We start from the raw sequence: 15,073 nt of genomic DNA, 5'->3' as shown, positions 1-15,073 counted from the left end.
AAAGAAAGTTTTATAGTACATAGAGGATGACATGCGGGTCCCATTTAGCAGCAGCGGTATCACCGTTTGAGAGGCGGCAGGGATCAAAAGAAAAAAGAAATTGCCAAAAATCGAGGGTGAAAAAAAACCAAGAAAATGAACTTTTATAGTACATAGAGGATGACATGCGGGTCCCATGAGCCTGCAGGTTCCTCAACGTTTCAAACGTGGCATGAGATCGAAAGAAAAAGGTAAGTGACCAAATATGAGGTGCCAAAAATAATTCAAGAAAAGAAAGTTTTATAGTACATAGAGGATGACATGCGGGTCCCAGTTAGCAGCAGCGGTATCACCATTTGAGAGGCGGCAGGGGATCGAAAGAAAAAGGCAAGTGACCAAATTTGAGGTGCCAAAAAAAACTCCAAGAAAAGAAAGTTTTATAGTACAAGAGGATGACATGCGGGTCCCATTTAGCAGCAGCGGTATCACCGTTTGAGAGGCGGCAGGGGATCGAAAGAAAAAGGTAAGTGACCAAATATGAGGTGCCAAAAATAATTCAAGAAAAGAAAGTTTTATAGTACATAGAGGATGACATGCGGGTCCCAGCTAGCAGCAGCGGTATCACCGTTTGAGAGGCGGTGAGGATCGAAAGAAAAAGGCAAGTGACCAAATTTGAGGTGCCAAAAAAACTCCAAGAAAAGAAAGTTTTATAGTACATAGAGGATGACATGCGGGTCCCATTTAGCAACGAGCGGTATCACCGTTTGAGAGGCGGCAGGGATCGAAAGAAAAAGGCAAGTGACCAAATTTGAGGTGCCAAAAAAACTCCAAGAAAAGAAAGTTGATTGCACATAGAGGATGACATGCGGGTCCCATTTAGCAAGCAGCGGTCTCAACGTTTCCAAGGCGGCAAGGGATCAAAAGAAAAAGGAAGTAGCCAGTAAATCGGGGGTCAAAAAAATCCAAGAATAGAAAGAATTTTGGTTCATAGAGGATGACATGCGGGACCCATGATCCCGCATCGTAAACGGCTCGATCGGAGAACGTTGAACGAGATGGCGCGATCGAGAAAAAAACAATGCCGTAGAGGCTGCCATCTGGGCCCTACATCCCTCGGCGGTGCGGATTTGCGTTGACTCGGCCGGCGAACCCGAGATTTCGAGATGCACCACGTCCCGGGCCACCATACGCGACGTTTTGGCCGCTTTCGTCGGGCTAGGTGGCCTCCAAAACGAGAAAAAGAAAGTTTTGACATGCACCACGGAGGGACCCAAAATCGTCGGCCATGGTACACCAGCAACCACGGCGCGACTTCAACTTCGTCGGCCATGGCAACTTTTCTTGTAGTGACTGTGCCCCCGATCTCTGATGATTATTATAAAGAATGCTATGATATAGGTTCTAACTATCCTTACGAAACTTGTCATAGTCATGATTGGATTACCAAAAACAATTCCCTTAATATGCAATTTGTTTACCATGTTCAAATTCTTGATAATAATCTTACTCCAATTACTATTAATGAGAATAACTCTTCTTATGCCAAATTTAATGATACTTCTATGCATATGAACCATGATAAGAATGTTTTAAGTGATGGGTATACTTGTGGATTTCATCAATGATGCTACTGAAAGTTATTATGAGAGAGGGAAATATGGTTATATGCATTTCAATAATATTAAGTTTCCCCTCTTTATGTTGAGAATCTTGAAGTTACTCGTGTTTTATGCTCTTATGCTTGTCACTTTGTTCTTCATGAATTCATTTGTGTACAAGACTCCTCTTCATAGGAAGCATGTTAGACTTAAATGTGTTTTGGATTTGCTTCTTGATGCTCTCTTTTTGCTCCAGATACTATTTCCTGCGAGCGCAAACTTAAAACTGCTGAGCCCATCTTAATGGCTATAAAGAAAGAACTTCTTGGGAGATAACCCATGTGTTATTTTGCTACAGTACTTTGTTTTATATTTGTGTTTTGGAAGTTGTTTACTACTGTAGCAACCTCTCCTTATATTATTTTATTGCATTGTTGTGCCAAGTTAAGTCGTTGATAGAAAGGTTGATACTAGATTTGGATTACTGCGCAGAAACAGATTTCTTTTCTGTCACGGATATGGGTCTAATTCTCTGTAGGTAACTCAGAAAATTAAGCATATTTACGTGAGTGATCCTCAGATATGTACGCAACTTTCATTCAATTTGGGCATTTTCATTTGAGCAAGTCTGGTGCCCTAATAAAATCCATCTTTACGGACTGTTCTGTTTTGACAGATTCTGCCTTTTATTTCGCATTGCCTCTTTTGCTATGTTGGATGAATTTCTTTGATCCATTAATGTCCAAGTAGCTTTATGCAATGTCCGGAAGTGTTAAGAATGATTGTGTCACCTCTGAACATGTTAATTTTTATTGTGCACTAACCCTCTAATGAGTTTGTTTTGAGTTTGGTGTGGAGGAAGTTTTCAAGGGTCAAGAGAGGAGGATGATATACTATGATCAAGAAGAGTGAAAGCTCTAAGCTTGGGGATGCCCCGGTGGTTCACCCTTGCATATTTCAAGAAGACTCAAGCGTCTAAGCTTGGGGATGCCCAAGGAATCCCCTTCTTCATCGACAAATTATTAGGTTTCTTCTCTTGAAACTATATTTTTATTCGGTCACATCTTATGTACTTTACTTGGAGCGTCTGTATGTTTATTGTTTTTGTTTTTGCTTGAATAAATACTTATTTGGGAGAGAGACACGCTCCGCTGGTTCGTATGAACACATGTGTTCTTAGTTTTTAATTTTCATGGCGAAGGATGAAACTGCTTCATTAATTGTTATATGGTTGGAAACGGAAAATGCTACATGTAGTAACTGGTATGATTTCTTGAATAACTTGATACTTGGCAACTGTTGTGCTCATGTTTAAGCTCTTGCATCATATACTTTGCACCTATTAGTGAAGAAATACATAGAGCTTGTTAAAATTTGGTTTGCATGAGTGGTTTCTCTAGAGTCTAGATATTTTCTAGTGAGGTGTTTGAACAACAGTGGAAGACAATGTATAGTCTTATAATGTTTGTAATATGTCTTTTATGTAAGTTTTGATGTACTAGTTTATGCTTGTGATTGTTTCAAATAACCTTGCTAGCCTAAACCTTGTATCGAGAGGGAATACTTCTCATGCATCCAAAATCCTTGAGCCAACCACTATGCCATTTGTGTCCACCATACCTACCTACTACATGGTATTTCTCCGCCATTCCAAAGTAAATTGCTTGAGTGCTACCTTTAAAATTCCATCATTCACCTTTGCAATATATAGCTCATGGGACAAATAGCTTAAAAACTATTGTGGTATTGAATATGTACTTATGCACTTTATCTCTTATTAAGTTGTTTGTTGTGCGATAACCATGCTTCGGGGACGCCATCAACTATTCTTTGTTGAATATCATGTGAGTTGCTATGCATGTCCGTCTTGTCCGAAGTAAGAGAGATCTACCACCTTAATGGTTGGAGCATGCATATTGTTAGAGAAGAACATTGGGCTGCTAACTAAAGCCATGATTCATGGTGGAAGTTTCAGTTTTGGACATATATCCTCAATCTCATATGAGAATAATAATTGTTGCCACATGCTTATGCATTAAAGAGGAGTCCATTATCTCGTTGTCCATGTTGTCCCGGTATGGATGTCTAAGTTGAGAATAATCAAAAGCGAGAAATCCAAAATGCGAGCTTTCTCCTTAGACCTTTGTACAGAGCGGCATGGAGGTACCCCATTGTGACACTTGGTTAAAACATGTGTATTGCGATGATCCGGTAGTCCGAGCTAATTAGGACAAGGTGCGGGCACTATTAGTATACTATGCATGAGACTTGCAACTTGTAAGATATAATTTACATAACTCATATGCTTTATTACTACCGTTGACAAAATTGTTTCATGTTTTCAAAATAAAAGCTCTAGCACAAATATAGCAATCGATGATTTCCTCTTTGAAGGACCATTCTTTTTTACTTTTATGTTGAGTCAGTTCACCTATCTCTCTCCACCTCAAGAAGCAAAACACTTGTGATTAACTGTGCATTGATTCTTACATACTTGCATATTGTACTTGTTATATTGCTTTGCATTGACAACTATCCATGAGATATACATGTTACAAGTTGAAAGCAACTGCTGAAACTTTATCTTCCATTGTGTTGCTTCAATGTCTTTACTTCGAATTTATTGCTTTATGAGTAACTCTTATGCAAGACTTATTGATGCTTGTCTTGAAAGTACTATTCATGAAAAGTCTTTGCTATATGATTCAATTGTTTACTCATTGCATTAACATTGTTTTGAATCGCTGCATTCATCTCATATGCTTTACAATAGTATGATTAAGATTATGTTGGTAGCATGTCATCTCGGAAATTATCTTTTATCGTTTACCTACTCGAGGACGAGTAGGAACTAAGCTTAGGGATGCTCGATACGTCTCCAACGTATCTATAATTTCGATGTTCCATGCTTGTTTTATGACAATACCAACATGTTTTGTTCACACTTTATATCGTTTTTATGCGTTTTCCGGAACTAACCTATTGACGAGATGCCGAAAGGCCAGTTGCTCGTTTTATGCTCGTTTTTGGTTTCGAAATCCGAGTAAAGAAATATTTTCGGAATCGGACGAAATCAAGACCGAAGGCCTTATAATTCCCGGAAGCTTCCGGAGCACCGGAGAAAAGTCAGGGGGTGCCAGGGGGGCCCCACACCACAGGGCGGCGCGGCCCAAGGGGGCGCGCCCCCCTATGGTGTGGTCACCCCGTGGCCCCTCCGACTCCGACTCTCGGCCTATATAATCGTCCCTGACCTAAAAACATCGACAGAAAGGACGGAAACAGAGAAAACCATCCAGAGCCACCGCCATCGCGAAAGTCCAATTCGGGGGACAGAACTCTCTGTTCCGGCACCCTGCCGGGGCGGGGAATTGCCCCCGGAGTCATCTCCGTCTCCACCGCCATCTTCACCGCCATCGCTGCCTCCATGATGAGGAGGGAGTAATTCACCCCTGGGGCTGAGGGCTCTACCGTAGCTATGTGGTTAATCTCTCTCTCTCTGTACTCCAATACAATGATCTCGTGAATTGCTTTGCATGATTGAGATCCATATGATGAGCTTTGTATCGCTACTAGTTTATGTGCTACTCATGTGATGTTATTAAAGTAGTCTATTCCTCCTGCGTGGTGTAAAGGTGACTAGTGTGTGCACCGTGTGGTTCTTGTCGTAGGCTATGATCATGATCTCTTGTAGATTGTAGAGTTAATTATCATTATGATAGTATTGATGTGACCTATTCCTCCTTCATAGTGTAATGTGGACGAGTGTGTGCACTATGTTAGTTCTTGGTTTATTTTGCAATGATCTATTATGCTCTAAGGTTATTTAAATATGAACATTGAATTGTGGAGCTTGTTAACTCCGGCATTGAGGGTTCGTGTAATCCTACGCAATGTGTTCATCATCCAACAAAAGAGTGTATGTAGCACATAAGAGAAAGAGTTATTTATTATGCGATCAATGTTGAGAGTGTCCACTAGTGAAAGTATGATCCCTAGGCCTTGTTTCCAAACATCGAATCTCCGTTTATTTACCTGTTCCGTTGCATGTTTACTCGCTGCCATATTTTATTCGGATTGCTATTACCACTCATATACATCCATACTACTTGTATTTCACTATCTCTTCGCCGAACTAGTGCACCTATACATCCGACAAGTGTATTAGGTGTGTTGGGGACACAAGAGACTCCTTGTATCGTGATTGCGGGGTTGCTTTAGAGGGATATCTTTGACCTCTTCCTCCCCGAGTTCGATAAACCTTGGGTGATCCACTTAAGGGAAACTTGCTGCTGTTCTACAAACCTCTGCTCTTGGAGGCCCAACACTGTCTACAAGAATAGAAGCTCCCGTAGACATCAACCTTCTGGTCCCGCCGGTGCCGACGGGGGTGGCGCGCCAAGCCGCCATCTGCGATCATTACCGGGGCGAGTTGACGCCGGAGGAGTGTAACGACCCGCGCTGGTCCCCCGACAACCACCACAGTTGGACGATGTTCTTCCAGCGCCAGCGCGAGGATCGCCCCGCCGCCTATGACGGCAACGGCGATCCACCGGTGAAAAACAACTCCAGGGGACAGCGGCGGTGGTGGAGCGCGCCCGGGAGGACCCTCGTGTGGGTCCTCACCTACATCGCCGAGGGGAACGACCCCCACTGCAAATGCCGCCACCACAGTTGCAGTTGGTGCCCTCGCAAGGCCAAGTCCAGTGGACGGCGCGGTGCCAGACGTCGGTGTCTTCGTCGCGGTCCTCCTCTTCCTTGGCGAGGTACTTGCCATAGCACACGTTGTCACCACGTTTCTTGGCGACGGTGAAGGACGAGCCGGAGGAGGCGCCTACTCGCAGGTGCTGCCATGGCGGCAGCGTTATCCATGAACGGCGCCAACCTTCTCCGCCGCCCCAACTCGTGCCCGTCAAGCGGGAGTGGACGCCGCCGCCGGATTACAAGGCGACGACATCCATCGTCAAGGCGGAGGACGACCCCGAGGAGTTCTCGGGGCTACGATGTTCCCATCTGGAGTCATTCGAGGCGACGGATGAGTTCGTCGAGGCCCGGAGTGCGGCCGATCACCGCCGCGAGGAGGAGGAGCGCCGCCGTCGCCTCGGCCTCTTCGTCAACCGGGACGACGACGCTCACGCTGGCCAGTCCAGCAGGACGCGCAGGAGGCTCGTGGACACCGGTCAGGGCTGCAGCTACCTCGCGCAGCCAAAGGAGGAGCCCAGCGATGGGGAGGACGACTACGCGGCGGCGATGTACCGCCGCCTAGGCCTAGGGCGTAGCAGCGACATCGGTTACTAGGTTTAGGATTTTTTAAAAATGTCTATGTTTTTAAATTTGTACAAATATTAGCCAAGGATGGCCCAAGTATCTATGAATCAACTATTTACATGAATTATATAATATTTAAAATTTTAACTTTTTTTTTAGTGTAGAGACCATGACTCGGAGTAGCTCTACTCTTATTTTTATTTTGCCACCAGCGCCCTCGTATGGGTTCTGTGCCAGAGTCCGGAGCCCATATGAGGAGACGAGTGAAGATGCTCTTATTAGCTGGGCTTGAAAACGGTGGGTCGGGCTGGGCTGGGAAATACACTCCCAAACCGGCCGAAACACTTGTGCAAGGAGTGAAGTGTACATTCCTTCGTTCCCCTTTCGCACGCCACACTACCACTGTCTCGAAACCCTTGCGCGCCTCCCCAGCCATGGAGGCCGCGGTGGCGGCACTGGAGGCGGCCGCGGAGAAGACCGCTGGAGCGGCGTCGGCCGCGAAAGAGGCTGCGGTGGCGGCCTCGGCCGCTGCGACGGAGGCCGCAGGGGCGGCCACGGCTGCGAAGGAGGCCGCGGTGGCGGCCTTGGCTACCGCAGAGCAGGCGGCGGCTGCATCGTCGGCAGCGAAACAGGCTGCGGTGGCGGCGGAGGCTGCTGCGAAGGAGTCGGCAGCTGCTGCAGCGGCGACCGCGAGGGAGCTGGCAGCGGCGATGCGCTATTCTAAGAAGCGTAGATTCCATCAGATCGACGACGGAGGGAGTCGCGGCGACAACCGCGATGGCAGTGCAAACCTCGATCTCATCAGCGCCCTCCCCGACGACATCCTCGGCAGCATCATCACCCTCCTCCCCACCAAGGACGGCGCCCGCACGCAGGCCATCTCTCGCCGGTGGCTTCCCCTCTGGCGCTCCGCGCCACTTAATCTTGCGGATGATTTTATCGGCTCGGTCTCGAGCAGCAAGCGCATGGCCTTGGTCTCAAAGATCCTCTCTGAGCACCGTGGCCCTGCCCGCCGCTTATCGCTCAAGTTGCTCTGCACAATAGAGGTCCCCGTGATTGACGGTTGGCTTCACTCTCAAGCCCTGGACAGCCTAGAGGAGCTCGATCTCACCAACCTCAGGGACATGCCGCTGTCCATGTTCCGTTTCGCCCCCACGCTCCGTTTTGCCAGATTCAGCTGTTGCCGTTTGCCAAATTCAATTTCAACGCTGCGTCTGAATTTACCGTGCCTCAAGCAGCTCACCCTGTCCGGGATCTCCATTACGGAGGATGCTCTCCACAACGTGCTCTCTGGCTGCACTGCCTTGGAAAGCCTTGAGCTGTCTATTTCTGGCATAGGTGCCATCTGCATCAGCTCCCAAACTCTTAGGAGCTTAGCCTTCTACCATTATGGGCCGAATATTTTGCAGCTAGTAATCAAGGACGCCCCTTCTCTAGAAAGATTGCTATCGCTATATCCAGACTGGGATCGAGTGACCATCCAGGTAATCCGGGCACCTAAACTGGAGGTATTGGGTTTGCTATCTGAAGGCTTATCCAAAGTCCAGTTTGGAACAACGATTTTTGAGGTAGCAGCAGCCTTCGTCCATCCCTCATTGGCATTCCTATGCACAAGCTATTATTCATGTTAACACCTTTTCTTTTCTGCAGGAAATGATTGCTGTCAGCTTAACAACCAAAATTCACACCATGAAGGTTTTGGTTCTCCACTCTACTGGGCCTAATCTGGATGCCGTCATTAACTTCCTCAGGTGCTTCCCCTGCTTGGTGAGGCTGTATGTCATTGTGAGTACACATATTTGCTTCCTTGAAAGTCAATATCAGTATTTGATGTACTTATGATCTAGCAAGTTATGATGTTGTTAACCTGTTAGCAACTGTCTTTATATTGTTTTTTCTCTCCATCTCCAGTCACAGCCAACAAACGATATGAATAATGCAAGGAAGTATGACCCGTTGGATCCAATTGAGTGCCTTGAGCTCCATCTAAAGAAAGTTGTGTTAATGAATTACGATGGCAGCAAGAGGCCATCTGTTGACTTTGCCAAGTTCTTTGTTCTGAATAGTAAGTTGCTAAAAGAGATGGAAATCAAAGTTCTTAACAACCGAAACGACAAATGGATGGCTAATCAACGCAAACAGCTATGTGTGGATAATAGAGCTTCTCAAGATGCTCGAATTGAACTGAAAATTGGTACTAAGAAATCCAAGGTACCCGAGATGGATACCCATGATTTGTCGATGGCTGATCCTTTTGAAAGCGGGGCCTTTAATTGATACTACAAGTGTAGTTGATGTCCATCCCCAAGATTTTGTTGTTTTGTTGAAAGCACAGTTTTTGTATGTCTGTAATCTAATGCCATCCACCCTTCAGTTGCTCTATGATATGATGTATGGCCAACTCAAGAATAAACCAGGATTGAGGAAGTGGTGTAAGAAGTATCTAAGCTCAGACTTCAAATTGAAAGCTGGAAAGTTTAAGCTGCTAAAAGAATGCTAGTTTAATCTGCTAAGTTAAGTTGGTATTGGTTGTTCTGTTCATGTTTGGGTGTTGTACTGTAAGCTGATAATGTCAGCAGCTAATATATCTCTATTTTGAACATTTACTTTAATGAAAAAGGATGGTATCTATGCCTCTTGTCTAAAACATATGTAGTCCGAAGCTTATTCCTTTTGCAATGTGCATGACAACTTTTCTGCCTTATTGAGATTTCAGATTCTATTTTGAACTGCAAGCATACAAGCAGAACATTTCCAAACTTGGTTCTGCCAACAATGCTTACTTAGTTTACAAAAGTAGTCTCTTCATGCAATTGATATCTGTTGCCTTGCATTTATCAGAAAACTGACCAGAGCAAAAGCTTTGTCATGCTGAAAAATGTTGGTGTGAGGCAAGACACATTATCATTACACTCCGGTACTATTAGATGAAGCTGATCTTGCTGAGATGTGGCAATTTCATGGCGAACTTCTGTAACTTTCATTGTGTGTAATATCTGGGTATTCAGAATTTCAGATTATGATTTTTACCTAAACATCGTGCTTGCCTTAACAAGGCTTGAGTGGTTTCGACACTCAAATGATTGAAACAAGCATGGAAATAACTGAAAAGGGATTGGCAAGAAGAAAATGTGACCTAGGAAAATCACAATGAGTAGTGTCAAACCAAGGCTTGGTATTTACACTGAAATAGACAAAGCTGGTATATGGATGACATACTGAAAAGAGGGTGACATGGCGAAGTAGACTTTGCTCCTTATGGGCATCTTTCTTGTGTTTTCAGTTTGCTATGCTCTAGAGCTTAGGTTAACTGAATCAGCAAAGGTTAAAAATTAGTGTTTCCCTAAATTGTAGTAGCTTCCTAGCGTTGCATGCTAATCGAAGTTGCCTTCTTTCTAGGTCACCCTTGTAAATATGGTCAATGAGGCGCAGGAACATAATCTCACTCTATCTTTCTCTTGCATTCTCCTGGTTCATTCAGTGTACTAGATTTAGATGTGCGCCTTGGCGCACGATCCCGTGAAATTCGTGCCAATGTACATTTTGTATAACGGTGATAAAATTTAACTTCCAACATGATAATAAATTTCTTAGGTTTCACAAAATGGTGTCAACAGAATGAAATCGGAACATAAAACCAAGTGTACCAAGGATCTAAACCATATGCAGAATATCTTGCATCCATTTCTGTTTTACCAGCTACTCTGATGGTATAAACTTCACACTACCAAAAAACATAACCTGGTTAAAAGCTGCCTTATTTTCCTTTTTATCCCTTTTTCCACTGAAATAGAGAAGCATTCGTATTTTTTGTAAAATAAATCTACATTGCATTCCCTTGTAAGAAAGGAAAGGAACAATTGTTCACTATTGTACACGTATATTACATTTGGATAAAATAAGTGACCAAAGAAACAAAAACTTCCCCAATTTTGAAACGGGAAAACTGGAAGGAAACCAAAACTCAGTCCTCGTGAAGAGTAACTATTCAAATATTGAACTTGAAATTAAGGCGCAAGGCTTACATACATGACACCACCATGTAAACGTACACGCAAATTCAACTTTGTTTTTACATTTGAAACATCGTTTACCCACCGACATCACATGCTCCTGAATAGCATCATTGACACTCTGGTTTCCTGTCTTTGAGCTGGCTATGGCTCCATTTCCACCGTCTAAGCTCCTCCTCCGTGTATCACCAGCTCCTTCCTGGCTGCCACAGCCAACAGGTGCTCCAGCCAAACCTTCTTCCTCCGACAAAAGGGCACATGTAAAGGCCATCAGAATCCGCAGGTCCGCGGCACGAGTTAAGATATTGGCAGAATTTCTGCGGAACAGAGGACTTGCAGCCGCATCCAGATCAATATATTTGTGTACAGGAAGAAAAATAAATAAGCATACATGCACACATACACATGATGTGATATCGAGAGACAACATTTCAGCAAGCGTGTGGAGTTTGTATTCAAAATCAAATGGAGGGCTTTGCATTTGTAATCAACAGCTCGAATGGACTTCGCATTCATGAATGGAAAGAAACGTATTTTGGGTATCTTCTTTGTAGTTGACGGAGAATAGGCCAGCAAGGTTAGAGGCCATCTCTTGCTCGATGCCCCTGCTACAGTCAGGAAGCAGGACAAAATTGTATCCTGCAGAGGTAGGTATTGCCAGAGTAGGAGCTAAACTATGTAAGCAACAATGGTTAGATAGATAAAAATGTGAATAAGTTATGCAAGAAATAAAGATTAATAATTAAGCATTAGACAGGAAAAAAGCGTGAAGAAGTTACACAAGAAACAAAGACCTATAATTAAGAATCAGATAGACAAAAGCATGAAGAAGTTAGGCAAGAAAGAATAAGATCGATAATACCGAAATGCATATACAAAATCATCAAGAGATTCAGGTATGACATGAAAATAATTGAAGCATGCTGACAGCCAAAGGAAACATACCAAAAGGAGAAAAAAGTAATGTAGCCCTATGAAAGGAAGATAATTAATGATGGGTAAAAAGATAACTGGACATGCTGTCACTCTGCCATGAAACTAAAATACAAACAAAACTCAACAACCACAATAACACAGAAAAGAAAGAAACAAAGCCTTTTAGAGGAAAACAATTGATTTTCTTTTGGTACCATCTCCTACTTGGCAGTCACAAATGGTGCCCAGTATAAGCAGCTGAGGATATGAAGAAGGCTGCAGCGTTGCAGATGTTCAACCATCTCCACAAAACTGCGGCTATTTTAACATAACTGACTATGAGTTAGATGATTGTTGGAAATAGAATAGGAAGCTAGAGGCCTATAGTCTATACAACAAAGAGAAAAGTGGGATCTACTTTGGTGCAAGTTATCTCTGAACAAACAACAACATCAATCCACTAAACTGACCTAACATACTGTCTGGTAATACATACAAGTAACCATTGCATATGAGATAATGCAGAATGCTTGAACCCCATATCTTCCTATGCTACTTCAGGACAAGGCATATAATTGAACTTGGCGTGCAAGCTCAGTGCATATACACCATGTTTGTCGAGTGCTCATAAATCTAGAAATTGTTATAAATAAAATTGGAGTGCCAAATAAAAATGACAGTGTATTATACTTCAAAATTGTATAAATAAAATTTTAATTTTAAGGTGAAGCTAGAAAAAAAATCATCTGACCCATGGCCAGTGAAAGATCAATGAGCTTAGCTACCAAATAGAATTCCAGAGGAACCTTGTACTACTTAGCTATAGGGCTGTGATTTATTCTTATCATGGACGACGTATCAAATACCCATGTAATGAGATTGAGAGAATGCCTTAGAGAGAAATTTGAAGTGACAACCTGGCCATACTAAAAAGAAGACCATGGCCCTAAACATCAATAAAAGAGCATCATTAGAAAGAAGCCACCTGGAATTAATAACACAAAGTATTAGTCTTATGAGCTTCTAGAAGTGATGAGTTTCTAAAGGATGAACCATTACCTACTCGAAGTGAGTTTCATAAAGGGCATACACCTTGACCATAGGAAGCTCAAGATGAGAATACATGATAACAGTCTGCTCCTTTTTGGTAACGTATTGATTGGTTCAGTATAAAGAAGTACATGTATGACCAAACAAGAGGTGTTCCTCATGCACCATCTTTGTTGGATAATTTTTCAGAGCTACCAAGGAACAAAAACACGGGAAACTTAACTATTTTCTAAAATTGCAGCTCAAGAACATTTTGAATAAATCTAGATGTTGTAGTATGGCAAAGCAATATTTTTAACATGAGGCCCTATTTATTTGATCAAACTAAATGGCTTTACATTTTGAGATATTATTCTATATTTTCAATCATGAAACGTCCAGCCCCTAAACCATTGCCACAATTTGCTTCATGATCAGAGAAAACTCAAATCTGCCTTGTGATCCAAGCTTCAACGGAATACCATAAGCATACCAAATCATAAGCATATAAAAAAACATTTTAGAAAGAAAGAGACCGACAGATACTTAATAAATCTGCCACAATATTAGAGAAAACTCAAATCTGCACAATGATTCAAGCTTCAATAAAATTCCATAAGCATATAAAACAGCATGATAGAAATAGACAGAGCGGGAGTTACAGCTGATAGACAAAATAACCATTTTCTTCGCTAGGAAAGCATGGATCACTGGCTATAGACATATCAGCAACAGAAAGCAGGTGGAGGCATCCTAAGTGAGAGCCAATGGGTAAATAGAAGTCAATGGCACAAATGAGATGTGAAACCCAATGACACATCATATAACAAATTGCAGTGAGCAAAAAGATTAAAATACAGACAGATTATTACCGACAATCCAACTGAATAAGCAATGAACTCTGATAGTGATACAACCGAACAATTTTTTAGCTTATCCCCATCCCATTTGAAATGAACGACAATCGCCAGAACATTGCCAAAACCAAATCCACCAGCCTGAACAGTTTTCAATGTCTCATATCTTAAACCATGTACACCCTTTTCAATAGCCTTGTGAGATACAAACATCATTTACAACTCTCAAATAATTCAGAAGAAAGACATGGCATCAAATTTCCTTATAAACAATAAAAAAAAGAGGGAACCTGAACATTGGACTCAATAGCCAAAGTCTATTCCGTAGCAACTGAAAACCAAGCATCAGCCATCCAGGACCAGTCAACCAGCCATTTTCCCCAACTCACCAAGGTTCCAAACAACAGCTGCAAGTATTGTAAACCAAAGGGAAGGTAAAAAAGAATTACGAATAGAGCCGCATATAGCATGAATACAAAAAAAAAAAATCCGAGCTCTAGTTTGTGCCATTGTGTGGCCTTCCCCAGAACCTGCAGGATTTGTGGAAATCCTTTGGTGTTGGAGTGTATGAAAGGGCGAGGAGACGATATTTCAGTAAGCAGCCAAACACCTTCAGCAAGATCGAAATTATGGTTGGGATAACTTGGAAAAATATATTTCTGAAGCACACTGCCTATCGTGAAACAAAGAGATGCTAACCTGCATAAACATCTTCTCTAAAAAAAATATGCACGGAGAGGATGTAATGAGGATGTCATTACCTGAATCAGATCAGTGAGCTCCACCCCAGCTTCTCACACTACTAGGAAAAGGGCAATCAGTGGCGCGCCACTTTTACCCATCAGTGGCGCACTAGTGGTGCGCCACTGTTATCACGCCACTGCTAAGTTTTAGTAGTGGCGCACTAGTGGTGCGCCACAACTACCCTAAGTAACAGTGGCGCACTATGTGGTGCGCCATTGACAAGTCCGATGATGCGCCACTATTACCCCAAAGGGGTGCGCCACTGTTGTTCTGCAGTATTGCGCCACAACTCTATGGTTTCGGTGCGCTACTGCTACCTCCTAGGGTGCGCCACTGTTATGGCGTTCTGGTGCGCCATTGCTGCCTGTACAAGTGCGCCACTGCAGTCTCTCAGACGTGCGCCACTGCTACTTTCGAAAGGGGATCAGAGAGTAGTGCGCCACAAGGTCCAAACTAGTGCGCCACTGCTTCTTACTGGTCGTGCGCCACTGATGGTCCTCTAGTGCGCCACTGCTAGTATTTCGTTTTTATTTTTTGTATTCCTGGCAGGTATTTGTACAGAGTTGTATATCACACTATAACAACACAAATACAGTATATATAACACATATAAGCAGCTAGCACGAGTATACCAATACATAGTCCTTCACATTAGCCTCCATGATTCACAAGA

The 15,073-nt window shown here is 43.1% G+C and overlaps 1 protein-coding gene across 3 annotated transcripts; it reads left to right on the top strand.

Moving 5' to 3' along the window:
* Positions 1–7,505: 7,505 nt before the first annotated feature.
* LOC124648294 (putative F-box/FBD/LRR-repeat protein At4g00315) lies at positions 7,506–9,417 on the top strand. 3 transcript variants are annotated; one of them, XM_047188083.1, is made up of 3 exons: positions 7,506–8,410; positions 8,493–8,609; positions 8,754–9,417. In XM_047188083.1, the coding sequence occupies exons 1-3, from the start codon at positions 7,553–7,555 to the stop codon at positions 9,117–9,119; spliced, it is 1,341 nt and encodes a 446-aa protein (XP_047044039.1). In that variant the 5' UTR covers positions 7,506–7,552; the 3' UTR covers positions 9,120–9,417. The 3 variants fall into 3 exon arrangements, with proteins under 3 accessions (XP_047044039.1, XP_047044038.1, XP_047044040.1); XM_047188082.1 differs by having other exon boundaries at positions 8,493–8,627; XM_047188084.1 differs by having other exon boundaries at positions 8,493–8,593; positions 8,754–8,863.
* The last annotated feature ends 5,656 nt before the right edge of the window (positions 9,418–15,073 follow it).

Source organism: Lolium rigidum, chromosome 4 (genome assembly GCF_022539505.1).
Source record: "Lolium rigidum isolate FL_2022 chromosome 4, APGP_CSIRO_Lrig_0.1, whole genome shotgun sequence".
Lineage (NCBI taxonomy): Eukaryota > Viridiplantae > Streptophyta > Magnoliopsida > Poales > Poaceae > Lolium > Lolium rigidum.
The sequence above is the reverse complement of the archived record's forward strand: the minus strand, read 5'-3'. Positions and strand labels throughout refer to the sequence as shown.